At 36.8% G+C, this 25,838-nt stretch overlaps 1 protein-coding gene across 5 annotated transcripts in view; it reads left to right on the forward strand.

The window, feature by feature from the left end:
- NBEAL1 (neurobeachin like 1) overlaps positions 1-25,838 on the forward strand; it is a 77,569-nt gene that overhangs the window by 40,121 nt on the left and 11,610 nt on the right. For all 5 annotated transcript variants that reach the window (XM_058840406.1, XM_058840408.1, XM_058840407.1 and 2 more), the window contains 32 exons: positions 579-712; positions 1,092-1,251; positions 1,348-1,450; positions 2,165-2,321; positions 2,808-2,966; positions 3,303-3,462; positions 3,739-3,827; positions 4,635-5,216; positions 5,764-5,939; positions 6,283-6,436; positions 7,845-7,973; positions 8,251-8,556; positions 8,667-8,816; positions 9,736-9,893; positions 10,359-10,483; positions 11,313-11,439; positions 12,515-12,663; positions 13,489-13,622; positions 14,334-14,435; positions 15,586-15,681; positions 15,791-15,915; positions 17,169-17,309; positions 17,406-17,536; positions 18,534-18,643; positions 19,213-19,330; positions 20,035-20,132; positions 20,440-20,556; positions 21,054-21,143; positions 22,242-22,351; positions 22,923-23,095; positions 23,534-23,628; positions 25,377-25,493. In XM_058840406.1, coding sequence (XP_058696389.1) covers positions 579-712; positions 1,092-1,251; positions 1,348-1,450; positions 2,165-2,321; positions 2,808-2,966; positions 3,303-3,462; positions 3,739-3,827; positions 4,635-5,216; positions 5,764-5,939; positions 6,283-6,436; positions 7,845-7,973; positions 8,251-8,556; positions 8,667-8,816; positions 9,736-9,893; positions 10,359-10,483; positions 11,313-11,439; positions 12,515-12,663; positions 13,489-13,622; positions 14,334-14,435; positions 15,586-15,681; positions 15,791-15,915; positions 17,169-17,309; positions 17,406-17,536; positions 18,534-18,643; positions 19,213-19,330; positions 20,035-20,132; positions 20,440-20,556; positions 21,054-21,143; positions 22,242-22,351; positions 22,923-23,095; positions 23,534-23,628; positions 25,377-25,493 — 4,775 coding nt within the window. The remainder of the gene's footprint in view (positions 1-578; positions 713-1,091; positions 1,252-1,347; positions 1,451-2,164; positions 2,322-2,807; positions 2,967-3,302; positions 3,463-3,738; positions 3,828-4,634; positions 5,217-5,763; positions 5,940-6,282; positions 6,437-7,844; positions 7,974-8,250; positions 8,557-8,666; positions 8,817-9,735; positions 9,894-10,358; positions 10,484-11,312; positions 11,440-12,514; positions 12,664-13,488; positions 13,623-14,333; positions 14,436-15,585; positions 15,682-15,790; positions 15,916-17,168; positions 17,310-17,405; positions 17,537-18,533; positions 18,644-19,212; positions 19,331-20,034; positions 20,133-20,439; positions 20,557-21,053; positions 21,144-22,241; positions 22,352-22,922; positions 23,096-23,533; positions 23,629-25,376; positions 25,494-25,838) is intronic.

The following is a 25,838-nucleotide window of genomic DNA, read 5'->3' on the forward strand; positions in this document are numbered from 1 at the left end:
CAGGCTCTTACCTCTTACACACATAGTCACATTTTGGATTAAAATAAAAATAAACTGAAAGGATGCTTTAAGAATAGATTTTTTAAAAACCTTGCTAATACTGAGAATTAACTTTGACCTTAAGAAAAACCGCTGAGAAATCAGACCGTGCAAGGGAAGACACTACTTTTTTGTTTGTTTGTTTGTTTCAAAGATTAAATGGTGGAGTAAAGTAAAACAATTGATTTTCTTCTCTGTGTCTCTAATGCTTTTGCATACCATGGCTAGTCAGTTGGCAACTACAGAGGGAAAATAACTGCAGCATATGCAAAACATTATAACAAGGACGTTTCTAACCTACAGCCATGGGTGAAGCAACCAAAGTCAGGACTAGGATTGCTTTGTTCTGGAGAGGCATTGAATGGCTATGATTCTGCACAGGAAAAAAATCTAAAGCCAGTCTCTAGCAAAGGAACAGGAGTTGAGAAGTTGAAGAAATAGTGAGGAATATAAACACTTGATTTTACTTTTTCCCCTCTATTTTGATGCAGTGAGCCAATGATAAACCATAAGATTTTTGCTACTGTTCTGTTCTGCAGAAGCACGTCTGGAGAAGAACATAGTTGCAACTTTCATCTTGATGATAAAACACTTTATTCAGGGACATCATGTTAACCAAGAAAATCTCATTCACTCCCATGGAGTTGCCACCCTAGGGGCCTTGTTACAGAAGGTGAGTAAACTTGAGAAACATCCTTTAGTAGTGAATTTTGTGGATTAGGTCCTGATTATTTTGAAGTATAGCCAGAATGCCAGAGTCTTTAAAGGAATCCTTAGTAAGTATTTTCTTTCTTGTGTTTCTGAAAGCAAAAATGTGTGCGAAGTTGGTCTTTATCTGAAAGGTGAAACACATTTCATTTTTTTCATGTTCTGCTTTTTTTGATACAGATACTACGTTGTTTGGTTATTCAAACAACAGTCTACTTTTGTGTTTATTGTATTGCTTTAATGGAGCAGACATTGCTGTAGAAGATAAACTTCCATTTTTTAAAATCTAATTTTATTAAGACATTCAGTGTTTTGAGTGCTAACACCTGCTGTTATTTTGCAAGGTGCCAAGCATCTTAATGGATGTGAATGTCCTGATGGCTGTACAGTTGTTGATAGAACAAGTCTCAGTAGAAAAGAACATGCAGCTTTTGCAACAGATGTATCACCACTTACTTTTTGACTTCAGCATCTGGAACAGTGGTGACTTTCCCTTCAGAATCGGTGAGCTCTTGGCCTCGGGCAGCTGTGTGAAGACACAGGACTCTTCACATGACACAAATCTTTATCTTGGTTCTAAAAGAAAACTTTATGTTGCAGGACATATACAGTATCTTTCTACAATCATCAAAGACAGTAGAAGACTCTTCAGAAAGAAATATGGTGTGCAGTTTCTTCTAGACACACTCAGGATTTATTATGGGTATGAGTTTTACTACTTCTGACTCCTCATTTATTGTATGTGGCTCTTGGGTTTTTTTGCCATTGTTCTAATGAGAAAATTAATAAATAAAACTGCAGGTTGGATTTTGGTGGTTGATTTAATTTACAAAATTGCATTAATTTTTTTTTCCATTTGACTTACTACTTTTCCTTGCCTTGAATTTTTATGCCAAGATTATGTGAAGTTTGTCAGTAACACTAAGAGTGCTTGTAAGAGTAATTAAAACTACAAAATTGTTGGACTTGTGTTCAACAATGCAAATTAAGTCATAGATCATTACCATTATAAAAAGTTTAGCATTTTAAATTCTTTTGAGTGCTTATAGAATTTGAAGTAGGACTTCTTTAGGAACTTAAAATTTTAACCTTTCAGTGCTGATGATTTATATCTGCTTATGAATATAGTTATGTGCTTGAAAAAGATTGACTAGAGACTTTGCTGTTTCCTGTGGGAGGTGGGAGCCTGCAATCCTGACCTATATCCAGACCAGTACAAGTCTGCATTTCAGGCCTTTTATAGGCTTGAAAAGTCTGATCTGCTTATCACTATTCAGTTGCTTGAGTGCGGTAAAAATTGAATACTTGTGCATGATGTCTGGGTAGATGAAAAATTACCAAACTGGCACCAACAAATTGCTATTAATGAGCCATGAAGAACTTCCTTAGGTTGGCTTTCTGGTCTGTTGGCATCCAGGTCTGGTTGTAAAGACAGCGATTTAGCTCCCGATGACCTGAGAACAATACGGACATCCCTGTATGGACTGATCAAATATTTCCTGAGCAAAGGTGGAACACATGAAGAAATTCAGAGCATTGTAGGATACATAGCTGCCACCAGTGATGAGGAGCAGGTATGCAACATGGTATAAATTAATAGTTTAAACTGGACGTGTTTTGGGTTTGCATCTTGGCATTTAGAAGTCTTGCCTTGTGTACTTCAAAGAAGGGTGAACAACGAAAAAAAATGACAACAAGCAAAATGTTAACTAATGCATGATTCTGTTTAGATGTAGGTAAGATAAGGATGTGCCATTAAAAAGTTATCTTACTTTACAAAACCAAATGAATTGATCTTCAACTGAACAGGAGTTGTGATGATGTAGTTTCTATTTTGTAGAATCAGCAGCACATAAACTTGCTTTGTGTCTCTGCTTAATTTGACAAGGTGTTCAATAGAGAGAAAAAATGTATTGAAAGTTGTTTAAATGCAGTAATACTGAGCAATAAAATGTATATTAACCAGCAAAGGTAAAACTTAAAAACCAAGAAAATTTTCCTAAAACAAAGCATGAAATCTGAATGAACTGGGGACTAATTTCATTGTCTTAATTTTGTAGCTCTGTGGAATTTTGGACGTTCTCTTCAGCCTACTTCATTCCAGTCCAACCCCAGACCAGCTTTTTTTATTGCTCTTTGAACCAGGCAATGCTGATATTCTTTATGCTCTGTTATTGCATCAAAGATACTCAGACAGGCTTAGAGAACTTGTGTTCAAGGTAATGAATTGAATAATATGTTCCTAAATTAATCAATTGAACATAAATTTGTGTTTTTCATTGATCTGGGAGAAGTGTATGTAATTACAAAGATAACTAATCATCCAAGTTTGCTTTTTTCTTTTCATTCTTCTCTTATGTTAGCTAGATGGCATTGTCACATAGGAATTAGTGTTCTCTTAAAATAAACTATTGGGATCTTTAAAGAAACAATCCATCTTCTTTGAGTTAATTTAGCAAATAAACTTTAAAACTGTGGATGAGCATGTTATGTCACGCACAACTTTGAGAACTGGATGTTTTTTGTGTTCAGTTTGTGTCTACTTTTCCTTACAGATCGTGGAAGAGATGCTGAAATGTACCAAAGTTTATGAACGGAGCAAGCACCGCATGAGGCTCAGAGAAGTGGGGTATTCTGGGCTGGGACTCCTTCTGAATGAATCACCAGTTACTGTTTCTCTTATTAAAAACCTTCTTAACCAAGTTCTGTATGCAGGTAATTGGCAAGTGCTATGTCTGACATTAGTTCACCTCTGCTGCTCAGAGGCAAACATACCTGGATTTTGTTGAGGAAAGCCAGGGGTGTTACTTGTAGAGCTGTTCTATTCAAAGTTCCCATTAGTCTCAGTTAACATTTTCTTAGTTCCAAAAGTTTGTTCCTTTTGCTATCCCTGGATGCAGTCATAATTTCCAAGGCAATTTTTAAATATTTATCTGTTACATTCTCTTGTGTGATATTGTTTATGGTGGATTTTTTCTTTCTTCCCTACAGATCCTGCTGTGAATTATAAAGATCTCCTAGCTGTAGTGTATCTGGCTCATAGATCAGATATAAACATGAGAGTGATTATCTGTAGAAAGGTTAGTTGTCTTCTTTAGAACTGGAATACTGTTCTTCAAGCCTATAAACTGTACAGTGTGATAACTAAATTATTTCTTTAAAACACAGTGGCAGTATTTGTTGTTACTGTTTTCTTTAGCAATGATTTATTTTAAAAATTTAACCCATATGTCACTGTTGAATTTTGTGTACTCAAGTACTTTAAAAAGCCAAAACAAAAAGTGAAGCTTGCATCATGATTCTCAAATAGCTTATATGTTCTACAGGTTTGAGATAGTAGGCTCCTTGAATTACTGACTTTTCTCTAAGCTCATATCACTGGAATTAGTACTGAATGTAGCTGTGAGACACCTTATAGTCTATTAAGTTTTCCCAAAATGAAGAAGTGAAACTATAATGTACCCTATCAGTAAGCTATTAATACTGCAATTTTTAAAATTTTATCTATTTAATAGTTGCTAATCAAGCATATTTTCTAGTCGAGAGTTTTTTTAGACTATGGGTGAATGGGATTGTTTATTGAGATAACTGGCTTTTGAAGAAATTGTTGTAGAAGAGTTGCTGAAATAGGGGAACTTACCAATATGCTTTGATAGCTTCTTTTCTCCCCTACTCCTGAGAATTTTTAACTTTTTTCCTTCATTTTTCTACGAGGAAAATTTATTTTGTGGCTGGTTTGCTTCTTATTAGCCAGTTATGGCTCTTTCTATAAGGTTGTAAGAAAAGTGAAGAAGTTGTAAGACTGTTAAATGTTTAATTGAAAAGCCAGATGGATGCAGTTACAAGCTAAAATTAATATGTAGATATGGGATATCTTCTCTCCTTAGATTTTGCACCTTTTGCATTCCCAATTGGATGCAGCACAACAGATTTCTCAGCAGCTGGGCTGGCAGGACACTTTGGTTAGGCTGTTCCTGAAAGAAAACTCAGAGGTCCGAATTGGCTTTAAGGAGAGCAGGACTGATTCCTCCAGGGAAGAGGAAAAAAAGCCTCCTGCTGAAGAGCTTCAGAATCATCAAGCTGATAAGACAGAGAAAGAGAAAGCTGGCAGCTTTGCATCAGTTAATGGTCTGTTTGACCAGTGGAGTTTAGAAGACAACAAATCCCTGGACGTCCCTGCCCATTTCTCTGTTATGCCACTGGAAGAAGCATCCGCAGCAGAGATGTCTTTTAGTTCGGAGGGCCGAGAAGAATTGTGGCACAGTAATCCTTCACATTTGAGTTTAGATTTGTCCAGTGTTGACTCTTATGAACTGGCTGATGTGGGGAATCAGATGACAGACAGCCAGCCCAGCACTCCCTCACCGACAGAGAGCACAAAGCCCTTCTCCAGGCAGCCCGACAAAGAGCTGGGTGTAACAAATGATGTGGGCTTCACTGCTGAGCTTTCTCTATTTGAAAGCCAAGGAGTAAGTAACTATGTGACTGGTTTCTCCAACTGTTGGAAATTTCTTTTTGTTCTTTGAATCTCCCTAATGAATGGTTATTACTTTTTTTTGTCCCTCCTATCACCCAACAGAAAAGCGAACAATATGTCTCTTTTATAATGAATAGGGGTACTTCCTTTCGTAATGTGTCTTTTTCGATTGTCCAGTTGGGATAGCTTTGGTGTTAAAAAAAAAACCCAAACAAACAAACCAACCTCCCTTCCCAACCACAAGAAACCACAGAAAAACCCCTGCAAACTTTCCCTGCCTCTATATTTAAACATCCTTTATCATCCAGAGGAGGCATGGAGCAGACATGCTGTGAAAAAATCAAGGATTGCTGAAGGCAGCTTGTTTTATATCATACAAGCAAGCCACAGTCTCTTATATTTGTGTTTTTGTGAATTTTTCAATTGAGCTTTAGACTGCAGAATTTCAAATGTTGAAACATCAAAGCATAGTGACTGTGATAAGAAATGTTTTGAAGATTTTCTATACTAGGTCTTTAAATATTTTACTTCTTTTGTAGGGGAGTGATAATGAGCTCATACAGTTACTTACAGACATCCTACTGTGTATAATGTGGAAAGGTATTGAAAAATCTGATGATGATGCTTGGATTGAGAGAGGACAGGTGTTCTCTGCTCTCACCAAACTGGGGATGTCTAACGAGTTGCTTCGGCCTTCTGATGAAATAAAACTCAAGTGAGTGTACAGCTCATCCCTTTTGAGGATAAACAGTAGTGAGGGACATGAGTGATGCTGGGAAGGGGTGGGTGTTTCCTAACAAGGTGTACTTTTCTCTGCTGTTGCTTCACATACTGTTAGAAATATATTCCAGTACCTATTTAGGAGTGTCTTGTGGCCAGAAGGTTTTAAAACTATCACTGTTTTCATGAGTCTCTCAATCGCTTTTATCTCATTGGCTTATCAAGAAGATGGCAGTTATGTAACTGCAGACTAAGAGATTCAATTAAATACTTAATTGGATTGTTAAAAGCCACTTAGAATGTGTAATACTTACTTTGGAATTTTGTTTTCCATGCAGCTTGCTGGAGAAGATGTTAGAATGGTCAGTGACTGATAACAGAGATTCAAAAGCTCTCCCTACGCATGCTGAAAATGCCTTCAAGCTCTTGCTAATTGTCCAAGGTTTCCTGCAGGCAGAAGGACTAATTAATTCAAATTTATGGACAGAAAAGGTAGAGTAACTGCAAAATGGAAATACAGTATATGGGCTGAAATGGTAACACGAAAGCTGTTGGTTTGGACACTGTCACCCTTCTAGTCATATGTTTCTAAACCACAGATATTACAGAGTAAGGATTTATAGTGGAATGGATTAGAGTGCCTCTTCATGAATAAAAATGTGACTGTTTACCACAGGGAATATAGTTAATTTTGCAAATTAAATAGGCATGTAAGTGGTACTCTTTACTCAGAATCTAGGTTTCTTCAGACTGGAGAAATATTTACAAAATGTAAAAGCTAATGAAACAGCAGCAGTTGTATCTTAAGCAGATTTTGCACTGTTTATCAGCATTTATGACTCTCTAGGAGTCCTGACTGAAAGACCAGCCAAAACTCTGCTCTTGGTTGCAAGTTGGGAATTGTCACTTCTGGATTTGAACCCGTATTGGCATTTCAACACCTATAATTTATCTCACCATTTATGTAATCTCTGGCACTCATCGTGCTTCCTTCGCAGTCGGAGATGTCATTGCTTTTCAATTTTTCTAAGCAAAAGGGGAGAGAGATTATATGGAAACCATCCTTATTTCACTAGAAAGCCATAAAAAATATTTTTTAAGGCTACTTTCTTTAAGAAAAAAGTGCAATGTCAAGAGTCATTAGCAGAGTAATTCCTAGGCTGTTCTCCAAAATGCTTATAAGTAAATATAGCTTCAAGCTTTAAATTGCTTGTTTGAAGAAAGTTTCCTCTTCTTAAAAGCTTTGCCTTCTATTGGGAAACCTAATTAGAAATGAGAGCTGAACTTTGGAGTAATGAAAGTTGTACTTCTTGCCAACTCTGAATTGAAAATAACAGTACTTTCATAAATTATCTTCCACTGTGTCCAGGGAGAATTTAAAGTACTGTAATATCCTAAACAGGATATTTCAGTTAGAATGATTTTACATTTGAGTAATTTGTTAGAGAACATATCAAGGTGTATTAGTTTTAAACAAATCCATATGCATAGGGAAATGTGCAGTTTGCCTTGGGAATACCCACATTTTGCAAGGCTTGTTATCACTTTTGCTGTATAAAAACTGACAGAAAGAAGTGCCTCCTAGAGTGACTCTCTCCCTGTACACACACACACATATATCACGTATATATACATCACATATATATGCTTTATTTTGGGGAGATACTTGACTTAATGTACTGGACTAGGTAGATTTTTGTTGTCAGGAATTTCTTTAAATTACTGGTTTAATCGCAGTGTTGTGGGATGATTTTCTCAGTTTGGTTAAGATAAAAATGTGAGCACAGCCTCTTGAGCTCTTTGAAATTATTGTGTCTCCAGCTAGAGTAGTTATTGTTACTTTTATTTCCATTTATTTTATTTATTTTAATTTTATGCCAATTTTTTGTTTCTGCAATAGCTCTTGGAAGAACTAGTGACTCTCATGGATAGCCTGTCAGTCTGGTACTCTGATGGCCTAGAAGCAATTAGGCTTTCACAGGTGCAAGTCCAGCTGCTCCTTGGATTCATTGCACAAGACAATTTACAGGTTTGTTGCAAATTCTTTAAGGGCACATTTGATGTAACTGTTGTGGGTTATGGGAGAGCTGCTCATACCAGTGAGCAGACCTGTGGCAGTCCCTCATCCTTCTGTTGGGAAGATGTTTTATTGGTTCTTGCCTTTTGCAGATTTACTCTACAGTCCTGTCAGTGTGCACCTCCAGAGCACAAGAAAGGGGGCTTCTGTTTGAGGATGGGAATATGCAGGCAGGAGTGGCAGGAGAATCAAGGAGAATCACATTCATTTTTGCTGTTTGTTTTTGTAGGTCTGTGCTATGGCAGCAGCCAAACTAAACACCCTCCTTCAGACCAAAGTAATTGAGAGCCAGCCTGAAGCGTGCTACCTCCTGGGGAAGTTGGAAGGCATTTTGAGTAGGTCAATTGAAGAGAAGACAGAAACTTACTCGTTTTTGATTCCTCTTGTTCGGACATTGGTATCCAAGATATATGAACTTCTCTTTATGAACCTGCACCTTCCTTCATTGCCTCCTACCAATGGCAGCCCATCTTTCTTTGAGGACTTTCAAGAATACTGCAGATCTGATGAATGGCAAGTTTATATTGACAGATATGTAAGTAGTAAATTATTTTTGTATAATTTCCTCCTTCTTTTCAGCCATGAAAGCAGAGGAACCCATTCAGAAATCATATGGTACTTTTTGTTTTGCTTTGGTGAAACCAGATTATTCCAAATATGAAGCAATACGAAGAGAATTCATTCAGACATGATAATGAACAGATGGCACTTTATTGGAAAGATTGTTATGAAGCATTTATGGTGAACATGCACAAGCGAGACCGGGAAAGAGGAGAAAGTAAACTTAAATTTCAGGTAAGGTTTTCAGTGACTGCAAGGTTCTCTTAAAAGAGCTCTCTCAAGAGTTGCCTTTTAAAGATGGAGAAAATTAATTCTAGGATGATCCAGTTCAAGTAATTATAAACAGGTTAATTGTATTAAGACTTTATGGGCAGTGGGACTATACACACTTCTAGGATATGCTTTCTAATTCTACTTTGTCCATTAGGAGTCTTATGTGGAAAGTTATTTCAGTACAGTAGGCCTTCCTTTTCTTACAGCAAGGTAGAAATATGCTCAGCCATAAGCTGCATCTTCTTTTACTCTGATTTGTGTTTTGAATTATTAAAACCTGTTTTCCATTATGAGCTGTTTGTTTGCATTTTTTTCTTTAACCCTATTTCTATACAATTATAGAATTAAAACAGTGAACAGTTCTTATTTAATGTGTGGAAAAATTGCTTCTAAACTGACCTTTCTATATAAGGTCCAGACTGAGTTTCAGCATTAGAGCTAACTGGTAATTACAGGAAATACCATAGCAAAGTTACATGACTTTTTGTTTTTTTAATAACAAAACTTGTAGGTCTATTTTACTCAACTAGCTAAAGGAAAGATACAATGAGAGTCGCATTCTAGAATACCAGAATTGAAGAAAAAGCCCACCTATTATAGTAGGATTTCTAATACTGACTGCTTTTCTGATGATGAAAAATTGCTTTAGTGTGGATTCAGCATTGATAAGGCTTTCTTCTCATGTTTAAATCAAAGTCTGACACTATTTCTTCTAGGTCTAAGCTGTTAAAAATGTCTCTCTTAAGTATTACCTTAAAATTTCAGAATGTTTTATTGCTAAACGTTTCCCATTTCTTCTTGTTTTATGAGAATTCTTGGAAAGCTGTTTTCCAAGGTCAGAGTTAATTCAGTGCTAGATCTATTTGCAATGGTCTTTCAGGAGCACTTTGTGGAACCATTCAGCAGAAAGGCTCGGCAGGAAAATCTACGGTACAACAGTATGCTGAAACAGCTTAGCAGTCAACACACAGCCACACTGAGACAGTGGAGAGCAGCCCAGCTTTACTTGTTCTCTGAGCGTGGGCCTTGGGCTGAAAGGTGAGACTGGAGTTCCTAAGCTGTGTATGATCCTTAAAAGGAATTTGCTCACATGACTGTTTCATGTGGTTAAAACCAGGTCAGATTGACTGCAATAACCAGGCTTGAGATGTATGGTGTCAACAGGACCAGAGAAAATGGCCTCGAGTTGTGTCATGGAAGGTTCTTACTAGAAAGTAATTTTGGGGTGATTGTGGTGGTGGTAGGTTGTCAGTTGGACTTGATGATCTTGAACATCTCTTCCAACCTCACTAATTCTGTGAAAATAAATACTATTTACAAAATAAAGAGTGATGATCAGAATTGAAATGTGAAACAAAAGCTATAAACTGCATTTTAATATTTTATTTTTTACAATGTGCAAGTGGATGATAAGTATTTTTCTAAATATGCACTCTTTTGTAATCCATTCATTCCTGCACGTCTTTATTCAGATTGTTTTTATGAATATTCTTTTTTTCCTAGGAAACAGCGTCCTGTTCACTGGAAACTTTCAAATGTGGAAAACTTTTCACGTATGAGACTAAAACTAGTGCAGAATTACAACTTCAACTCTCATCAGGATGCTAGTGACCTGAGAGATAATTTAGGTAAAGTTTAGGTAAACTTGTGTTCTTGCCAAAGAAAGATACCCACTTTCATCTTTTTATTTAATAAGTAGTATAAAGCTAGATACTTAAATCTTGATTTTTCTTTACTTCATCTGTAGTAAAATCTATAATATGAGAGTGGTTCTTTGACCTGAAGCAGCATCTTCCCACTGAGTAGAATTCTTTTGCTCTACTTCATTGACATGTGGGGTTTTCGTTGTGCAATTAATAAAAGTTAACTTCTCTATTTTAAAATAAGAAGTCATACAACTTTCTTGTATGAGATTATTTCTTCATGAAAGAAGCAAAGAGGCCAGAGTAAGCAGTGTTTGTCAAAGCCTTTCAGAATTTGTGACTAAAATGTGTAGATATGAAGCGCTTTGTTTCAGAAATGTGCCGAACAGCTGAGTTAGGGGTGTAACTGTTAAGTTTGGTGTATTGGACATCAAGGCTCAAGCAATAAAAAAAACCCCAAAACACTCTTGTAAACCCACATAACCAAAAAGCAAATGCAGTACATTTCTGTTAAATCTGCATGCTTTAGCAATGTCTGGAAAAATATTATGAAATATTTTATTGTAAGTGTCCACATCAGAATTCAATTAAAATTTTTCGTAAGTATTGTGTTCCCTTTCTACTGTCACAATTTTCAGTGTATCTCAAGGACTGTTTTTAGTGTTCTGCTTAGCCACAAAAATATTTAAGAAATCTGGTTGCTTCTTACTTGGTAAAAACTAACATTCAGCTGTAGAAGATAGGCTTAGTAGGACAGATTTCCAAGAGTATTGTAACAGAAAAAGTTCTGAGCTGTTATGTGTATTTATGCTAGGTGTGCACCAGACACAGCCCTCTAGTGAATCTCTGCTTCTGGAGGTGGTGAAGCAGGTGAAAGTGAGTGACTTGGAAGATGATGTTCTGGAGCTACCAGAAGAAGACACAACAGCCAGTTCCAACTTGTAAGTAGAACAGGATAAACAACTTTCATTTGTTTGTGTGCTAGGGATAAGGAGCAAGAAACAACTTTGGGAATTGAATAGCATCCAAAGCTTAGTTTCTTTCTTTATCTGGCCTTAACAACTCAGTCCAGGGCAGTTTTGATCAGCAAAGGTACTGTTGGATTTATCATTATCACCACTGAGACAAGAAAAGCCCCAGGGAAAGGCAGGCAGAGCAGATGTTTGTGAGAATCCATTAGTGATTCACTGCTCGCAGGTGGGTTGAAGCTACAGAATTGCTGAGACTTTTCTCCTATGTATATTGATTGTAATTCTCAAGAGGCAATCTGCCCTGTAAGGACATGGACCAGACTGGAACTGCCTCGTGTCCATAGTTGCCATGGTCATTCACTCCACTCTCAGCTGCATAACATGAAAGTTTGTGTGGTTGGCATTTAAGTGCTGGAGTGCCTTGTGTTTAAAAGTATTCCAGAGGGAAGGCCTGCTGTGCTTCCTTCATGTCACTTGTGTGACTGCGACCAAAAAAAAGGGCAGGAGAGAGAGAGCAGGGAAAGGGGAGTTGAGGTAGGATAGCAAATGCTTTGCTTCAGTGATTGGACATGTCATGTTGTGCATGCATCTGTGCGTGTCTGTGCTGTTAAATGGCACTCTGAGTGGTACTGATACATTTTGTACTTTAAAGGTTATTAAATGCTTGCTGTAGATTAGAGCAAAATAAACTTGAAGATAATTTTAGTCACATGAACTGGAAGTTAGCTCCCCTCTGGGCCAGAGAACTTAACCACCAAACAATTAAATAAGAAAGGGAAATGCTGATGTTTTTGTACTTCAGGTGAAGTCAAGTCCGTTGTGCCTGAGACCAAAATACCAAGACTGAAGAGCAATGCTATGAAATGATGTTTGTGGTCTGGTCTGAAATACCCCAGACTGCTGATGAAAGCGGCTTTATATAATTGTTTATGTTGTATTTTTCATGCCATTCAGATTTGATTTTTTTCTGAACTGTATTCTTACAGAGGACCTAAGCAACAGTATAATCTACCCAACCCTGTAACACTTAGTGGTGTTTTTGCAGGGATGAGAAGGATGAGGAAAGTCAGAAAGAAAAGCTAATACTGTCTGAAGACTGTGAACTCATTACAGTAATTGATGTGATACCAGGCAGGCTGGAGGTCACTACCCAGCACATCTATTTCTTTGACGGTAGCATTGAGAAAGAGGAAGGTAAGCATGATCAATATCTCTTTATTTTCAGTGCAGTTCAGCATTCTGCTTTTAGTATGCTGAGTTTATGTTTTGAAAATGAGTGTCAAAGTAATTGTAAAGACACAAGTTGTTGTTCTGTACTTAAAATTAATATTGCACTTGATGGTTAGTGGCTGACTGATCCCTTCAGAATCAGCAATCTGGAACTGTACTTTCTGAGCTGGTAAATTGATTAACTATTCTTAGTATTACTTAAAAATAGCTTACTGAAAAACCTGCTGACTGAAAAAAAGTTACTACTTCTAATTTGCTTTGTAAATGGCACCTCTCAGTTCTCCCTGACAAATAATGTTTTACTCATGTATTGATTAAATAGTAGTAGTATGTAAGCATTAATCACCTATATTAATTTAGGGAACTTTAATAGAACATACACAGCTGTCTCTGAAAACACTGAAGTGAAATGTTAGACAAATAATAGTAAAGTTTTCCAAATCAGTATACCAAAATATTCAGCATCTGGGAAATCTAAACATAAAAGTTTGTTTGAGCCTGTTTAAAAAAGCAAAAGGGCTTGATTTGTACTTTTTGTCAACAGAATACATTTGTAATGTCTTTAATCAGAAAGCAAAAGCAAGTTCTACATTCCATCAGGTTTTCTTTTAGCACAACAATATCTGAAGGTAATATTTTCCTAGCAAAATGGTTAATCAAGTCAGCTATAAGACTTTCCCTTTCTAGGAATAACTCTGGGGTGATTTGAGCTGGTACTGCACTGTGTCTATATGAAAAGGGGTTTTTTTAATATATATTCCAACTCAGTAAACAGAGTGTTCCTCCTAGGGGTAGGTTTTGATTTCAAATGGCACCTTTCTCAAATTCGAGAGATCCATTTGCGTCGGTACAACCTGAGGAGGTCAGCTTTGGAGATCTTCCTTACGGATCAAACCAACTACTTCCTCAACTTCAATAAGGAGGTATGGGTTTCCTAAATTTCATGGATTTATACAATAAGCACAAGGTTAATTTTGATTAATTATTGATTGTATTTGAGTCTGGTGCCTTTCTTGATACTGTAACACTAATAGCAAAAGGTTTGCTTTACATAGTCATCATGAAAAACCAGACTGCAATCTGGCATCTAGAAACTGATTCATTGTGAAAAGATAGATAAAACAAGATTCTCCTTTTTCCCCTCTCTCTCTCTCTGTTATACAGAATGGTTATTTAACTAAAATCACATCAGTAGTAATCGAAATGTTTTGAAGCCCATATTTTTAAAGATGGATCAAATTAATTACAAATCAAAGGGGACTTCCTTTTTTACAACAACATTGGAAATCATTGTTATTTTATGGTTAAGGAGGAGTGAACATTTTTCCCCTCTGGGTAATATCAGTGATCCTTTTTATCCCTAGGGGTCCTTAGGGACTAAGATAAATTTCAGAATTTAGGGTGAGTTACATCCTAGTAGGTCAGTTTATGAACAGCTCTTAGAAATGTTGTGTGGTTTGGTTTTGATGTGATGGATGTCACATCCATCCATGTCCAAGTGTTTTAAACAGCAAGAGATCAAAATACATTAAAATATAACTGTGTCCTATTTATTTCACATTTTAATTAGCAGATTAGTTACTTGTCAGCTTCAGTCTCCAGAACGTTGCTTTATTAGTGCTGTTTTCTAACAGGTACGAAACAAAGTATATAGTCGGATATTGTCACTGCGTTCTCCAAACATTTCTGGGACCAGATCACCACAGGAACTTTTCAAAGCGTCAGGTTTGATGCAGGTACAAGATTTCAGCTAAAAGGTCTAAAGAATTCTTCTGCTTTTTGAGGGAGTCCCCCAGTGTTAAGATGGCAGCTGCCAACTTCTGTACTCTCAGCCTGGCTCCTGAACTTTCACGTGCATATTTTTAGGATGTTTTGGTTTGTGTTTACAGTCAGGCAAATGGGTGTAGCCAGGCTCTGTTGATGTGGTTGACAGGCATTTTAATAAGAATATAAACCATGGCAGATTTGCTTCTGGTTTTAGTCTATGATCTTGAGTGCCATTTTGAAACTTCTTTCACTAGATGTGCAAATAATTATCCCTGCTATCTTTTCATGATGGAGTTTTCAACAAAACCCACATGAAGATTAAGTGGGAATTAGTAATATTGGTAGAAAAGGAAAATGTCAAAATGTCCCTATTACCATAAACACAGAATTTTTTAAATATAGTAAATATATTTTTATCTTCAATCTCTTTATGCCAAAATTGTTTTCTCTGAGGGAGAAAGCTTTACAAATAACTTTAAAATATTGGGAATACTTTGATTGTTGTTTTCCTAACAATAAGAACTATCAAGTTGTATATTTAAACAGAGAAAACATCATTTGTCATGACACATCTCCATCACTCTATAGACAAATACTGAGCTCTTCTGAACACAGCTATGTCTGTTCTTTGGTTCAGAATATAACAATGGAGCAAACAAAGGTGCACAGACAATTTGGTTTAAACCTGTACTTAACCTGTACTGTTAATCAGTGGGAGAATAATTTATAAATAATTTTGATCATAGCACTCTAATGAATTTTAAAGTTCTGGTCTCCATTTTATCAGTACCTGCATAGTTACCTTCTTTTAGTTTCTCTTATTTCCTGTTTTTCTTTTCCTTTTTACCAAGGTTGCTAATTGTCTGCTGCTCTGTATTTGAAACAGTACTATCACAAATCAGAACCAGATTTCAATGAAATATAGATAGCACAATCACTGAATCAAAGAGAAAATAAACTTTATTATGAGAAATCAGGAGTTGCATACAATGCTTGTGGTCTTGTGCTTTTCATTTGCCAGTGCTATCCTCTGGCAGATAGATACTGACAAAATGTGTAATTTGCAATAATTATATCTTTGGTATAGTGAATTCCATTTTATCTTTCTTTGTCTTTCAGAAATGGGTGAATAGAGAAATATCCAACTTTGACTACCTTATTCAGCTGAATACCATGGCAGGACGAACTTACAATGACCTTGCTCAATATCCTGTGGTAATTAAAAAGTTAATTTTTAAATTTTTGCCAAAGGCATGTGTTTTTTCTGTTTTGAAAAATGTATTCTTAATCCCTATCTGATGTTTGGCTTACTTTTCTTTTTCAGTTTCCCTGGATTTTACGAGATTACACCTCAGAAGAACTGGACCTGAATAATCCTGCCGTATTTAGGGACCTGTCCAAACCCATAGGTGTGGTAAATGAGAAGAACGCTAAGACTGTGAAAGAGAAGTACGTATTTGAACATTTGGTTATATTTCTTTGTCTTTTTTGAGCCTCCAGGCTAATAATACATTTAAAAAATATAGTTGTGACAGTGAAATTTTTGGAGCTGGTTTTATGACATAACAGATGCATTTGCAAATGTGGTTGGTTTGTTGTTCCTGCTGCATTCAGACTGTTTTATATGGCACTCAGTTATATGGGAGTGGAAGGACAAAACTTACTGTTGTAAATTTCTAGGTGTTTCTCAGTTGAGGAGATGAAAAACTGAAAGACTGTAGAAACAATTTAATGGCCCAGAAGCTTGGAAAGACATAACGTGTCCCCAGTCTGCATCAAGATAAGGAATGTGAAATCATACTACTGAGTTGAGCTGCCTGTGCTAAGAGGTAGCATTGATCCTAAATCAGTGCTTCATCTTTTTGGTAACATTGATCCTAAATCTGTGCTTCATCTTTTTTTCAAGCATAGATTATTATCTTCAAAATAAAATGTGTCTCAAGTGACCTTTGGCAAGTCCTCTGTAGGTTCCAATGACAGTACTTACACCCACACAGCAGTGTAGTAATCTTTCCCTGTTTGCTAGTCTGGGGAGTGAGTGTGCTGTCATACCAGACAGTAGTCAGGTGTCTTCCAAAACCTTCTGAAAACTTGGAATTTGGAGAATTTCCTTTGAATGATTAGGCTCTATCCTGGCTGTAATGAAATGGGTTCTCTGGAAGTATGTTTAACTAGAATTTCTCTTACTAGCCTTGTGAGGCTGAGGCATGTATCAGCCAGGTGGTGGCATGGTAGAGTGAGTTTGCTAGTAGGAAAGGAAAGGGGCATGAATGTGAAAAAGATCTCTCTTCTGCATCCTGCACAGTCAAAACACATTTCCTAAATCTTGCAGGAAACCATCACAAGTCTATTCACTAGTAAATATTCATTTTAGTGATGAGGGGTTTTTTGGTCTGTTGTATGAAGTCCTGTCTGCCCTTTGTCTAGTTTCTGACAGCTGATAGCAAGTTCCTAGGGAAGAGTATAACAGGCATGCAAAGGCTTCATCTGGTGTACATTTTTATCTTTCAGCAGTCTTTTTTTTAGGTACTTTCTAAGTAAGATTTGGAATCTTCACATTTGATAGAAACCAATGTATTTTTCTCTTATAGATTGCTGTGGTCGTTTTTTTTGAATCTTTGCCTGGAATAAGCATAATCCACATGCAAATCAACTGTAATGCTCAGTTGTTTATAAAGATTTAAAAAGATTTCTTTTTTTAGATATGAGAATTTTGAGGATCCTCTTGGGATGATTGACAAATTTCACTATGGGACACATTACTCAAATGCTGCTGGTGTCATGCATTACCTCATTCGGGTAGAGCCTTTCACAACACTTCATATCCAGCTTCAGAGTGGCAGGTATGCTGAGCAAATAAAAGCAGCCCCTTCGTGCTTCTTCCTTGTCCTTTTACTGAGGGAATCATCAAAGTCTGACCTGAGTTTTCTGATCCACAGATTTGACTGTGCTGACAGACAGTTCCACTCTATTCCTGCTACCTGGCAGGCACTCATGGACAACCCCAATGATGTCAAGGAACTTATCCCAGAGTTCTTCTACTTTCCAGAATTCCTGGAGAATCAAAATGGTAAACTGACTGCTAAGAATATTCTCACAGAAAACTATTTCTGTATTCTTCAGAAAAGAATTGTTACAGCCATTTCTGAATGCTGAGGATCACTTATTATATTAACATTACGGTATGACTGTAGATGTTAAACAGGAATCTGGCTTCAAACTGTTTAGTGAGGGTACCAGTTGTGTTAAGCAGCAGCCTAAACATAGTTTAAAATTCAGGTTGTGAGCTTAAGGATGGCTAAAAATAGTGTCGTTTACCCAATGGAAAGTATCAGAGATGCTCATTTGGATGTTTGAAAAAGTTAGTAGTAGTTAATACTGATTAAATTCTTAGCAAAAGTTAAGAGATTAATTATAATTGTTATAATGCTGATTGGAAAGAGTATGCTGCATTCTGACATGAGACTCCTAGACATTTTTAAATTCACATTTATTGTTTAGCGATTTGTTTCTTTATCTTTGCACAATTTGAAAATGGACTTGTATGGTTGTGCTACTACAGTCTACTAGAGTTCTAAATTAGAAAAATTGGGAACTCCCAAGTCCCACTTTCAAGTCATTTAAGTATTTAGAGTTGTTTCAATGATAGCTGGTTACATTTCAGATTTAAAAGCCTTGATTTTATAAACATTTAAACTGCTAAGTAACTCCCTTCTTATGAATAACCTTACTGAAGTGTTTTGGACTCTTAGTCCTGATACAGCAAATGCAGATGTGTTTATAGATGGATGTGTAAAAGATTAATACTACTTTTATGGTTAGGACTTGAGCTTCAAAATAATTTAGATGTTTTGGATAATTGTTATCCGTTATCATTTTAAATCATAAACATGCAGAAGAGAACTTAGCCTCCTATGTCGAGGTAGGGTTATTAGGGATTTACATTAAGAATTTTTCAATGTCCTTCTCTTGCATTGAGAAACGAATGATTTTTAATCTTTATTGAGAAATCAAGGTACTTGAAATATTTTGTAGCAACTCTAAAACTTTTCTGAATTATTCACCAGGTTTTAACTTAGGCCAGCTTCAAATGTCAAAAGAGGTGGTAAATGATGTTGTTCTGCCTAAGTGGGCCCACTCCCCAGAAGACTTTATTTATAAACACAGGAAGGCTCTGGTAAGATGTTTATATGTATGACATAATCATAAAGGAAGTGCACCTGCTCATTGTGACTCTGGCTTAAATGTAAAACAAGTGGGATGGCATTCAAACCAGAGTTGTGCTTGCAGTTGACATTACAGTCATTTTAACTTCCAGTTAAAAGTTCTGTGTACGTTGATAAAATACTAAAAAGAGCATTTAATCTCTTAGGAATTTTGGGCATTAATGATTTAGGCATTTGCTGTCCTAGGGGACAAAATGCAGAGGTAGTTGAGTAGGCTTCCCTTGCTATTTAAAGATGATTTTGTCTGGTGTTAGGGAGCTGGCAGGTTACCTTCCCTTGCACAGGTTCATTTCAATAGTGCACATCTCTTGTGTCACTGTATTGATTTTCCCTCTTGCCTAGCAGTTACTGCCTATAGCACACAAGGATATTCTTATGCTTCTGCCCTATACATTGCTAAATACCTAATTTGTGGATAATTTTAATTTAGAAATGGAATTTTTCCCACAGAAAATAGTAAAAAATTTCAAGATGGGAGCAGTAGTTCTCTTATTCTTACAAGAGCATTTTTTCCTTCTAGGAATCTGAGTATGTTTCTGCACATCTTCATGAATGGATAGATTTGATTTTTGGCTACAAGCAGAGGGGACCAGCTGCAGTGGAGGCACTTAATGTGTTCTATTATTGTACTTATGAAGGTACAAAGCAGTATGTTCTCCTGTCATTGTCATCAGGCTTGTGAGTTTTCATTATTAGACAGAAGACACTTGATTTCTGAGAGTACCGTTCAGTAGCATATGGTAAGGCAGCAGAGCTATAGATGAAGTATGGCAACAAACCTTGTAATCAAAAAAAAAAAAAATCTTTTTTTTAAAAAGGAGGGCTGTTACAGTTTCTACTCTTTTTTTTTTTAATTTTTTATAAAAGTTACTGTGTTTTCTTGTCACTTATTTGCTTGCTTAAAAGCATTTATTTTTTCTTTTCTAAGCATAAGGTTTCTTATACTTTAGAGTTCAGGCACATTGCTTAAAAGCAGCTAATAATAGAGACAAAATTTAATCTGTTAATTTCAAAGCTAACTTTTGGATGTTTTTTGTGTGCTACTTGTTGCTTGCATTGAAGAATATTAAATTCATTTCATAAGACAGAGGCCTGCAATTCGTGCCCTAACAGGTACACTTAAAGTTCCACATGCAGAGTGGAGTTTTCAGATTTTATTTTAATTGGAGGCATTGTCTGGGGGCTTTTCTGGGGACAAAGGGTCATAATGCTGCAAGTAAATTAAGTTTTGGAGTGTTAGTTCCATATTGGAATGTTAGACCATATTGGTTCTTAATAAATTGTTTGGATTGTGTTCTTTTCCCCCCCACCCCTATTCTTCATCGTTCTGGTTATGATCCAGGGGCTGTGGATTTGGATGCTTTAACAGATGAGAAAGAAAGGAAGGCTTTAGAAGGGATGATAAACAATTTTGGGCAAACTCCCTGTCAGCTATTAAAGGTACTGCTCTTTTGCTCCCTCTCAACCAGACCTTTGTGGTTAAATACAACTGACTTATTGGCTTCTCTAAATACAACTCTCTGGTTAAATTCAAGGACTTTTGAAAAAAACAGTAGTTTGTAATTTTAGCAACATTAATCTTTGCCACATTACCAAGGAATCCATTTTCAAAATAAATTAATCTACTTCAAGAAGGGATATTAGCTATTTAAGACTGTTTTCCCATTAAGATTCTGAGTATCTCATGTGCACTGAACAAATTGATAAACTAGTCTAATTTGTTACTCCTTCAAATATTGCCTCCTAGGAGCCCCATCCACAAAGGCTGTCAGCAGAAGAGGTAGTGCAAAGACTAACTAAAAGTGATACCTCTACTCTGAATCTCTTCCAACACCTCACTGAGCTGAAGTCATTCTTCATAGAGGTAGATGTGTTACTTGAAATTGTTTAAAATCTAATCTGAAACTTGTGATGTATTTGAAACAAAAGGTCACAGTCTAGATGAAAATAAACTTGCTTCCTATTTAGAGAAAATATTTTACAATGCAATGTGTATTAAATGAGCTCTCTCTTTCTAGTTGGCTTCATAGAGGTTGAATCCTGTAATCTGCTGGCTGCTTGTGTGGGTGTTGTTTGAGTATTAGTTTAGTCACCACACTGAGAAAGCTGCAGACCTCACTGGTGATGTGTGAGGACTCGCTGAACTTGGTAGTTAAATTCCCTGATTGGGGTCAGGGTTTCATTTGCAGTGTTTGTGATGAAGCTTGCCTGCACAAACTGAATGGGTATGTACCAATGCCTTAGGGTGCTCTACAGTTCTGACACTGATTACAGAGTCTTTGGATCTTACTCTTTACAGGTTCTAAATTTATTCTTTAGCTTTTGGATATAATCAGATCAAACCCATGTCCTTTCTCTTAGGGAATTAGTGATGGTGTGCCCATTGTCAAAGCTGTTGTCCCCAGGAATCAGTCGCGTTCCTTTATTTCTCAGGGAAGCCCAGAGATCTTGGTGAGTTGCATGTGTCAATACCATTCTTAAACTGCAGGTAGTCAAATGGGTACATTTTTTTTCATGCCATTTGTAGACAAACACTTCTTAGCTGTTCCTCTTGAAATATATTCCTTTAATCTACAACAAATGTCAGTTATAAGTTAAATATTCATCTTCCAAGGAGAAGCTAGGCTAATTTGTTGAATGGCATTTAAGAGCTGATGAGACATGACTGTGAATTATAGTGAGGCATATTGTAAGTTGCCACTTGATCAATTTCCCTGCAACAACCAATTTGTTAATGCAATGCAGCCCAGATTTAAAATTGCAGCACTGAGTTATTAATGGTGTCATTGTTTGTCAATGCTTTCCAATCCATATATTAAACTATACCATACCTGCTGCATGCACACTCCAAAGGCCTGCACTGTTCTTAAAACTAACTCTTGCACTAACCCACATTCTTGTACTATGGCAGATACCAAATAATGGAAGGAGAACAGTGGTTTTGTATTTGCATCTGTATATGTGGCCTAGGCACTGGTCCCAGTGCAATACCTCTGTTTTGCAGGAAAGAATATTCTGATATTTCTATTTTGTATGTCAAAATTATTGTCTTGGTTTAATGTGGTATATTCATAGGTTATTTGGACACATCTAAAATTCTCCTTGTGTTTTTCATAAATATCTAATGAAAATAACCTTGAATATTTAGATTGCTTTGTTACTCCCTCAGAAATGAAACGGTAGTACAATGTTTGTTAAACTTTCTGTGTTAGTGTTTGCTATTAACAATTAGTATTCAGAGAAGAGAAGGAGCAGCAGCTTAAACTAAATGGCTGACTTGTAATTAAATATTTCAGAGGGGTTGGTTGGCTGTGATTTTCTAGCGAACTTTCATCCTTCCTACCCGACTGTTCTAATGTGGTTCTGTGTACCACATGTGGATTTACTCATCTGAGTGGGAATTTTATTGATTTGTTTGTCTGGGGAGAGGTGCATGTGCTTTTCCTTTGTAGTAGGTTTTCAAGAAGCCTCTGCTGGACTTCATGCAAGCTCCATTAGCATCAAGGCAAGCAGAAAATAAACCTCATCGTTTTCATCAAACTTTTTTAGGTAACAACAAGTCTGAACTGCGTTATTGGAACTCATGGTTGGCTGCCTTATGACAAGAATATTTCCAACTATTTTACATTCATCAAAGATACAACAGTGACAAATCCCAAGTAAGCAAATTTTGAGGAGGGGTACAGATGAATGCATCTAAAATAATGAAATACAGTAATTGTTCAAAATCAGTGGGTTGTACTGTATTCATTGTCTGAGTTTTCACCTAAGAATGCATCTTCTGATGTTCAGTAATATTGCCTCTAATCTGTAATAGCATTCTAGTAGAGTTAAGTGGCATTTCAGGCTTCATTCTTCAAGCTACTTGTATTTTTCTCTAATTGTCAGTCATGAAAACTCATTGGAATCTGAGACAGTCTTCATCCCTTCTTACGCTCTAGTAATACATAGGTATATGTGGTGATTTGGGTTTTTTTGTTTTTAAGAGTATTCCTTTTTGTCTTTAATGTTACATTGTTTAGTAGGGATGTGAGTTATCCAATTGTGTAAAAGGCTGAAAAAAATGTAAGATGAAATCTTGCTTCCAGTCACTGGTGGCAGTGAGAGTTTTGCCATGGATGTGGCCTCTTCTATAGATGGAATTCGTTACTGATTTTTAAAGACAGAAGAAGTGAAAAATCTGTGGATTTGAACCAAGATTACTGTTAACTGCTCATCATTTTCCTACAGAACACAGCGCAGCATGAGTGGTCCTTTTGCCCCAGGGCTGGAGATCACCTCCAAGCTGTTTGCAGTGTCCCATGACGCTAAGCTGCTCTTCAGTGGTGGGCACTGGGACAACAGCATCCGAGTGACATCCCTTACGAAGGGCAAACTGATGGGACAGCACATCAGGCACATGGGTCAGTCACTCTGTGTTGGGAAATGGAAAAGGTTTATGTGTGTTATTTGGTGGTCCCAGAATATAGCCACGTCACTTGGGCACACAAGTGTAGCAGCTGGAAAGGAATGGCAGCATAAGAACAGAAGAACATTTGAACTGTGATTATATGTAAATACTTGAGCATGGCTTTTCAGTCATTGGAGTGGTGCTTTGATGTAGTTTCAAAATAAGGCTTGCCTGCTATTTTTAGGTAGCAAAGCTGAATGTGTCAAGTGGGTACACTTGGCTGTATGATGATTTCATTATTTCATAGTGTCACCAGCCCTTATCACAGTGGAGTATTTCCTGCTGTCTGCAAAACAGGATACAGTGTGACAAAGCGTATCCACATTGTCAGTCTGTGGGAAATTAGTCTTAATTACTCATGTGACAGCTTTGTCTTCTTTTCTTTATCTAGATATTGTGACCTGCTTGGCAATAGACCACTGTGGAATTCATTTAATTTCAGGCTCCAGAGATACTACCTGTATAATATGGCAAATAGTTCAGCAGGTGGGTTATTTAGGCATACTCAGAAGCAGTTTCTGGATGGGTTTTTTTCATTCTGTTTTGCTATTACGTTTTATTGATTTCTTTTTAGGTTTGTAGGGAAGATAGTGCACTAAAATCGATTAGCTTAGTAATTTTACTCCCATTATCTTCACTGAAATACTATACATATTAGTTACTGTATAGCTGAAGTGCACTATTTTAGAGGCTCTCTTAAAGATTTTATAGATTATTTTCAGGGCAGACAAATAAGAATTTTACATTTCTAGGCAGTTGTTCACTCCTAGTAGCTGCATTTTAGCCCTTTGTTTTCTCTGTGGGGGTACTGATGACTACAGCAAAGACAGCACTATTTGCATTTGCACTGGCATTTGAGAATTCTTTAATATTGGTCTCATGCTTTCACATAGTGAAAGTAATTGTGTGATCCATGTGTGTACTTAATACTCAAAATGTGAGGCTTTTTCCATCATTATGCATTTAAATGCTGATTTCTGGTTGCTGCATTTGAGATATTCAAGTAGGATTAATTGCTGGGGGAAGCTGTCATGTTTTGGACAGTAGATTTCATCAAGTCACCTTGTTCTTATCGTGGAACTGAAGTCAGTATGCTAAAGCAGTAGAGTGATGCATAACTGGATGGGCTTTTGTGGAAGCTGTCTTTATGGTGGGAGTATTTATAATTCTGTAAAGAAATACTTGTTAGTAACAGTGCATGATTAAAAAAGTAAGATCTTAGTGCTCATAAGAGTAGCTTTTTGTCTCAAGTGGGCATAAATGTTGGAGTTTTTTAGTTTTTTTATCTTTTCATTGTGAGTTAACTTATCCTCTGGAAATCTTTGTTTAGAAGTACTTTTTCTTAAGATTTTTAATGTATTTTTTTATCAATAGATGTATAAATGCTATTTTTTGCATAGTAGATGTTTCTTGTGAGAGTTTGTCTTGGTCTTTATGAAGTGGCAGCAATGGACTGCGTACTTCCATTCTCTGCAATGACTCCTTCTGTATTCCTGCATGCTTCAGGACATGATTGGCAAACAAATTCTTATCACAGAAATGAAAATAAATAGTTCCCTGTAGAACTATTTACTATAGCTCCTCTCTAAGCACAGTGCTTTCCCTAGAACTGGTTTGAGAATAAGTCTGTATATGCTGACAGTGCACTCATTGGGACAAAAGCTGTAATACCCTGCAGTTATGTGGGAATGTTGCTATTTTTAATGAGCATTAATGCAAGATTTCCTTTGCATATCATACTGCTGGTAGTCACTGAAAGTACTATTTTCTTCCTTTTCCTTGGAAAATGAAAAGAGTTGCGGTTACTTTAAGTATAATAAAAATAAATTTCAGGTTCTTTAGGTTTGATTGTGAAGCTAGTGCTTGATTCCAGGGTAAACTCTAAGAACTGGAGAAGCCCAGATAAACAGGTGGAGAATGAGTGTATGGATGGGGTATATGAACAACTGTTAGGGCTGTTGTCCTTGCACTCCTGGACACTTGCAGGGATAGGAAGGAGTCAGCTAAGTAATATTGTCTCTCACACCCACACAGTAACTGTATGTTCATTCATTCTTGGGATTTCAGTAAGTAAGGTGCTGACATAAAGGGCAATACATTGGTATTGGAGTGGTGAGTTATGCCTTTGGCCTCTGTCAGATACACATCTCTGATACTGAAGATACCAGAAGCTCATTTTTTGTTTGTCCTTCAGCTGCAAGAGAATGTGTCATTGCACTTTTTGTTACTCTCAGGGAGGAGTGCCCGTAGGCTTGGCACCTAAGCCATTACAGATCCTCTATGGGCACACTGATGAAGTTTCGAGTGTTGGCATCAGCACTGAACTGGATATGGCAGTGTCAGGATCCAGGGTAAGCACCTTCCTACTTTTCTCTTTTTTTTACCTCTTCTCATCCAAACTCACACCATAGAAGGTGTTTGAAGTAGATTAAGAACAATACAAAAGAAAGTCACTGTTTCACGGTCTTGTTCTTCAGCCTTGCTTATCAAGATATGTGCCATCCCCTTTGCTGTTGGCTTAAATCAGACTGTCTCAAACTGCTGTGCAGAGCATAGGCCTCACCTACTATGTGGTGTTATTCTGCAGAGATGAGCTTTAATATGTGTGGACTTTCTTGGAGATTTTAAGCTTCTCATAGCAACAGTATTCTGACTGTTTCTTCCCAGGATTCCCTGGTTAACCCTGAAGGTTCTGT

Source organism: Poecile atricapillus, chromosome 5 (genome assembly GCF_030490865.1).
Source record: "Poecile atricapillus isolate bPoeAtr1 chromosome 5, bPoeAtr1.hap1, whole genome shotgun sequence".
NCBI classification, from domain to species: domain Eukaryota; kingdom Metazoa; phylum Chordata; class Aves; order Passeriformes; family Paridae; genus Poecile; species Poecile atricapillus.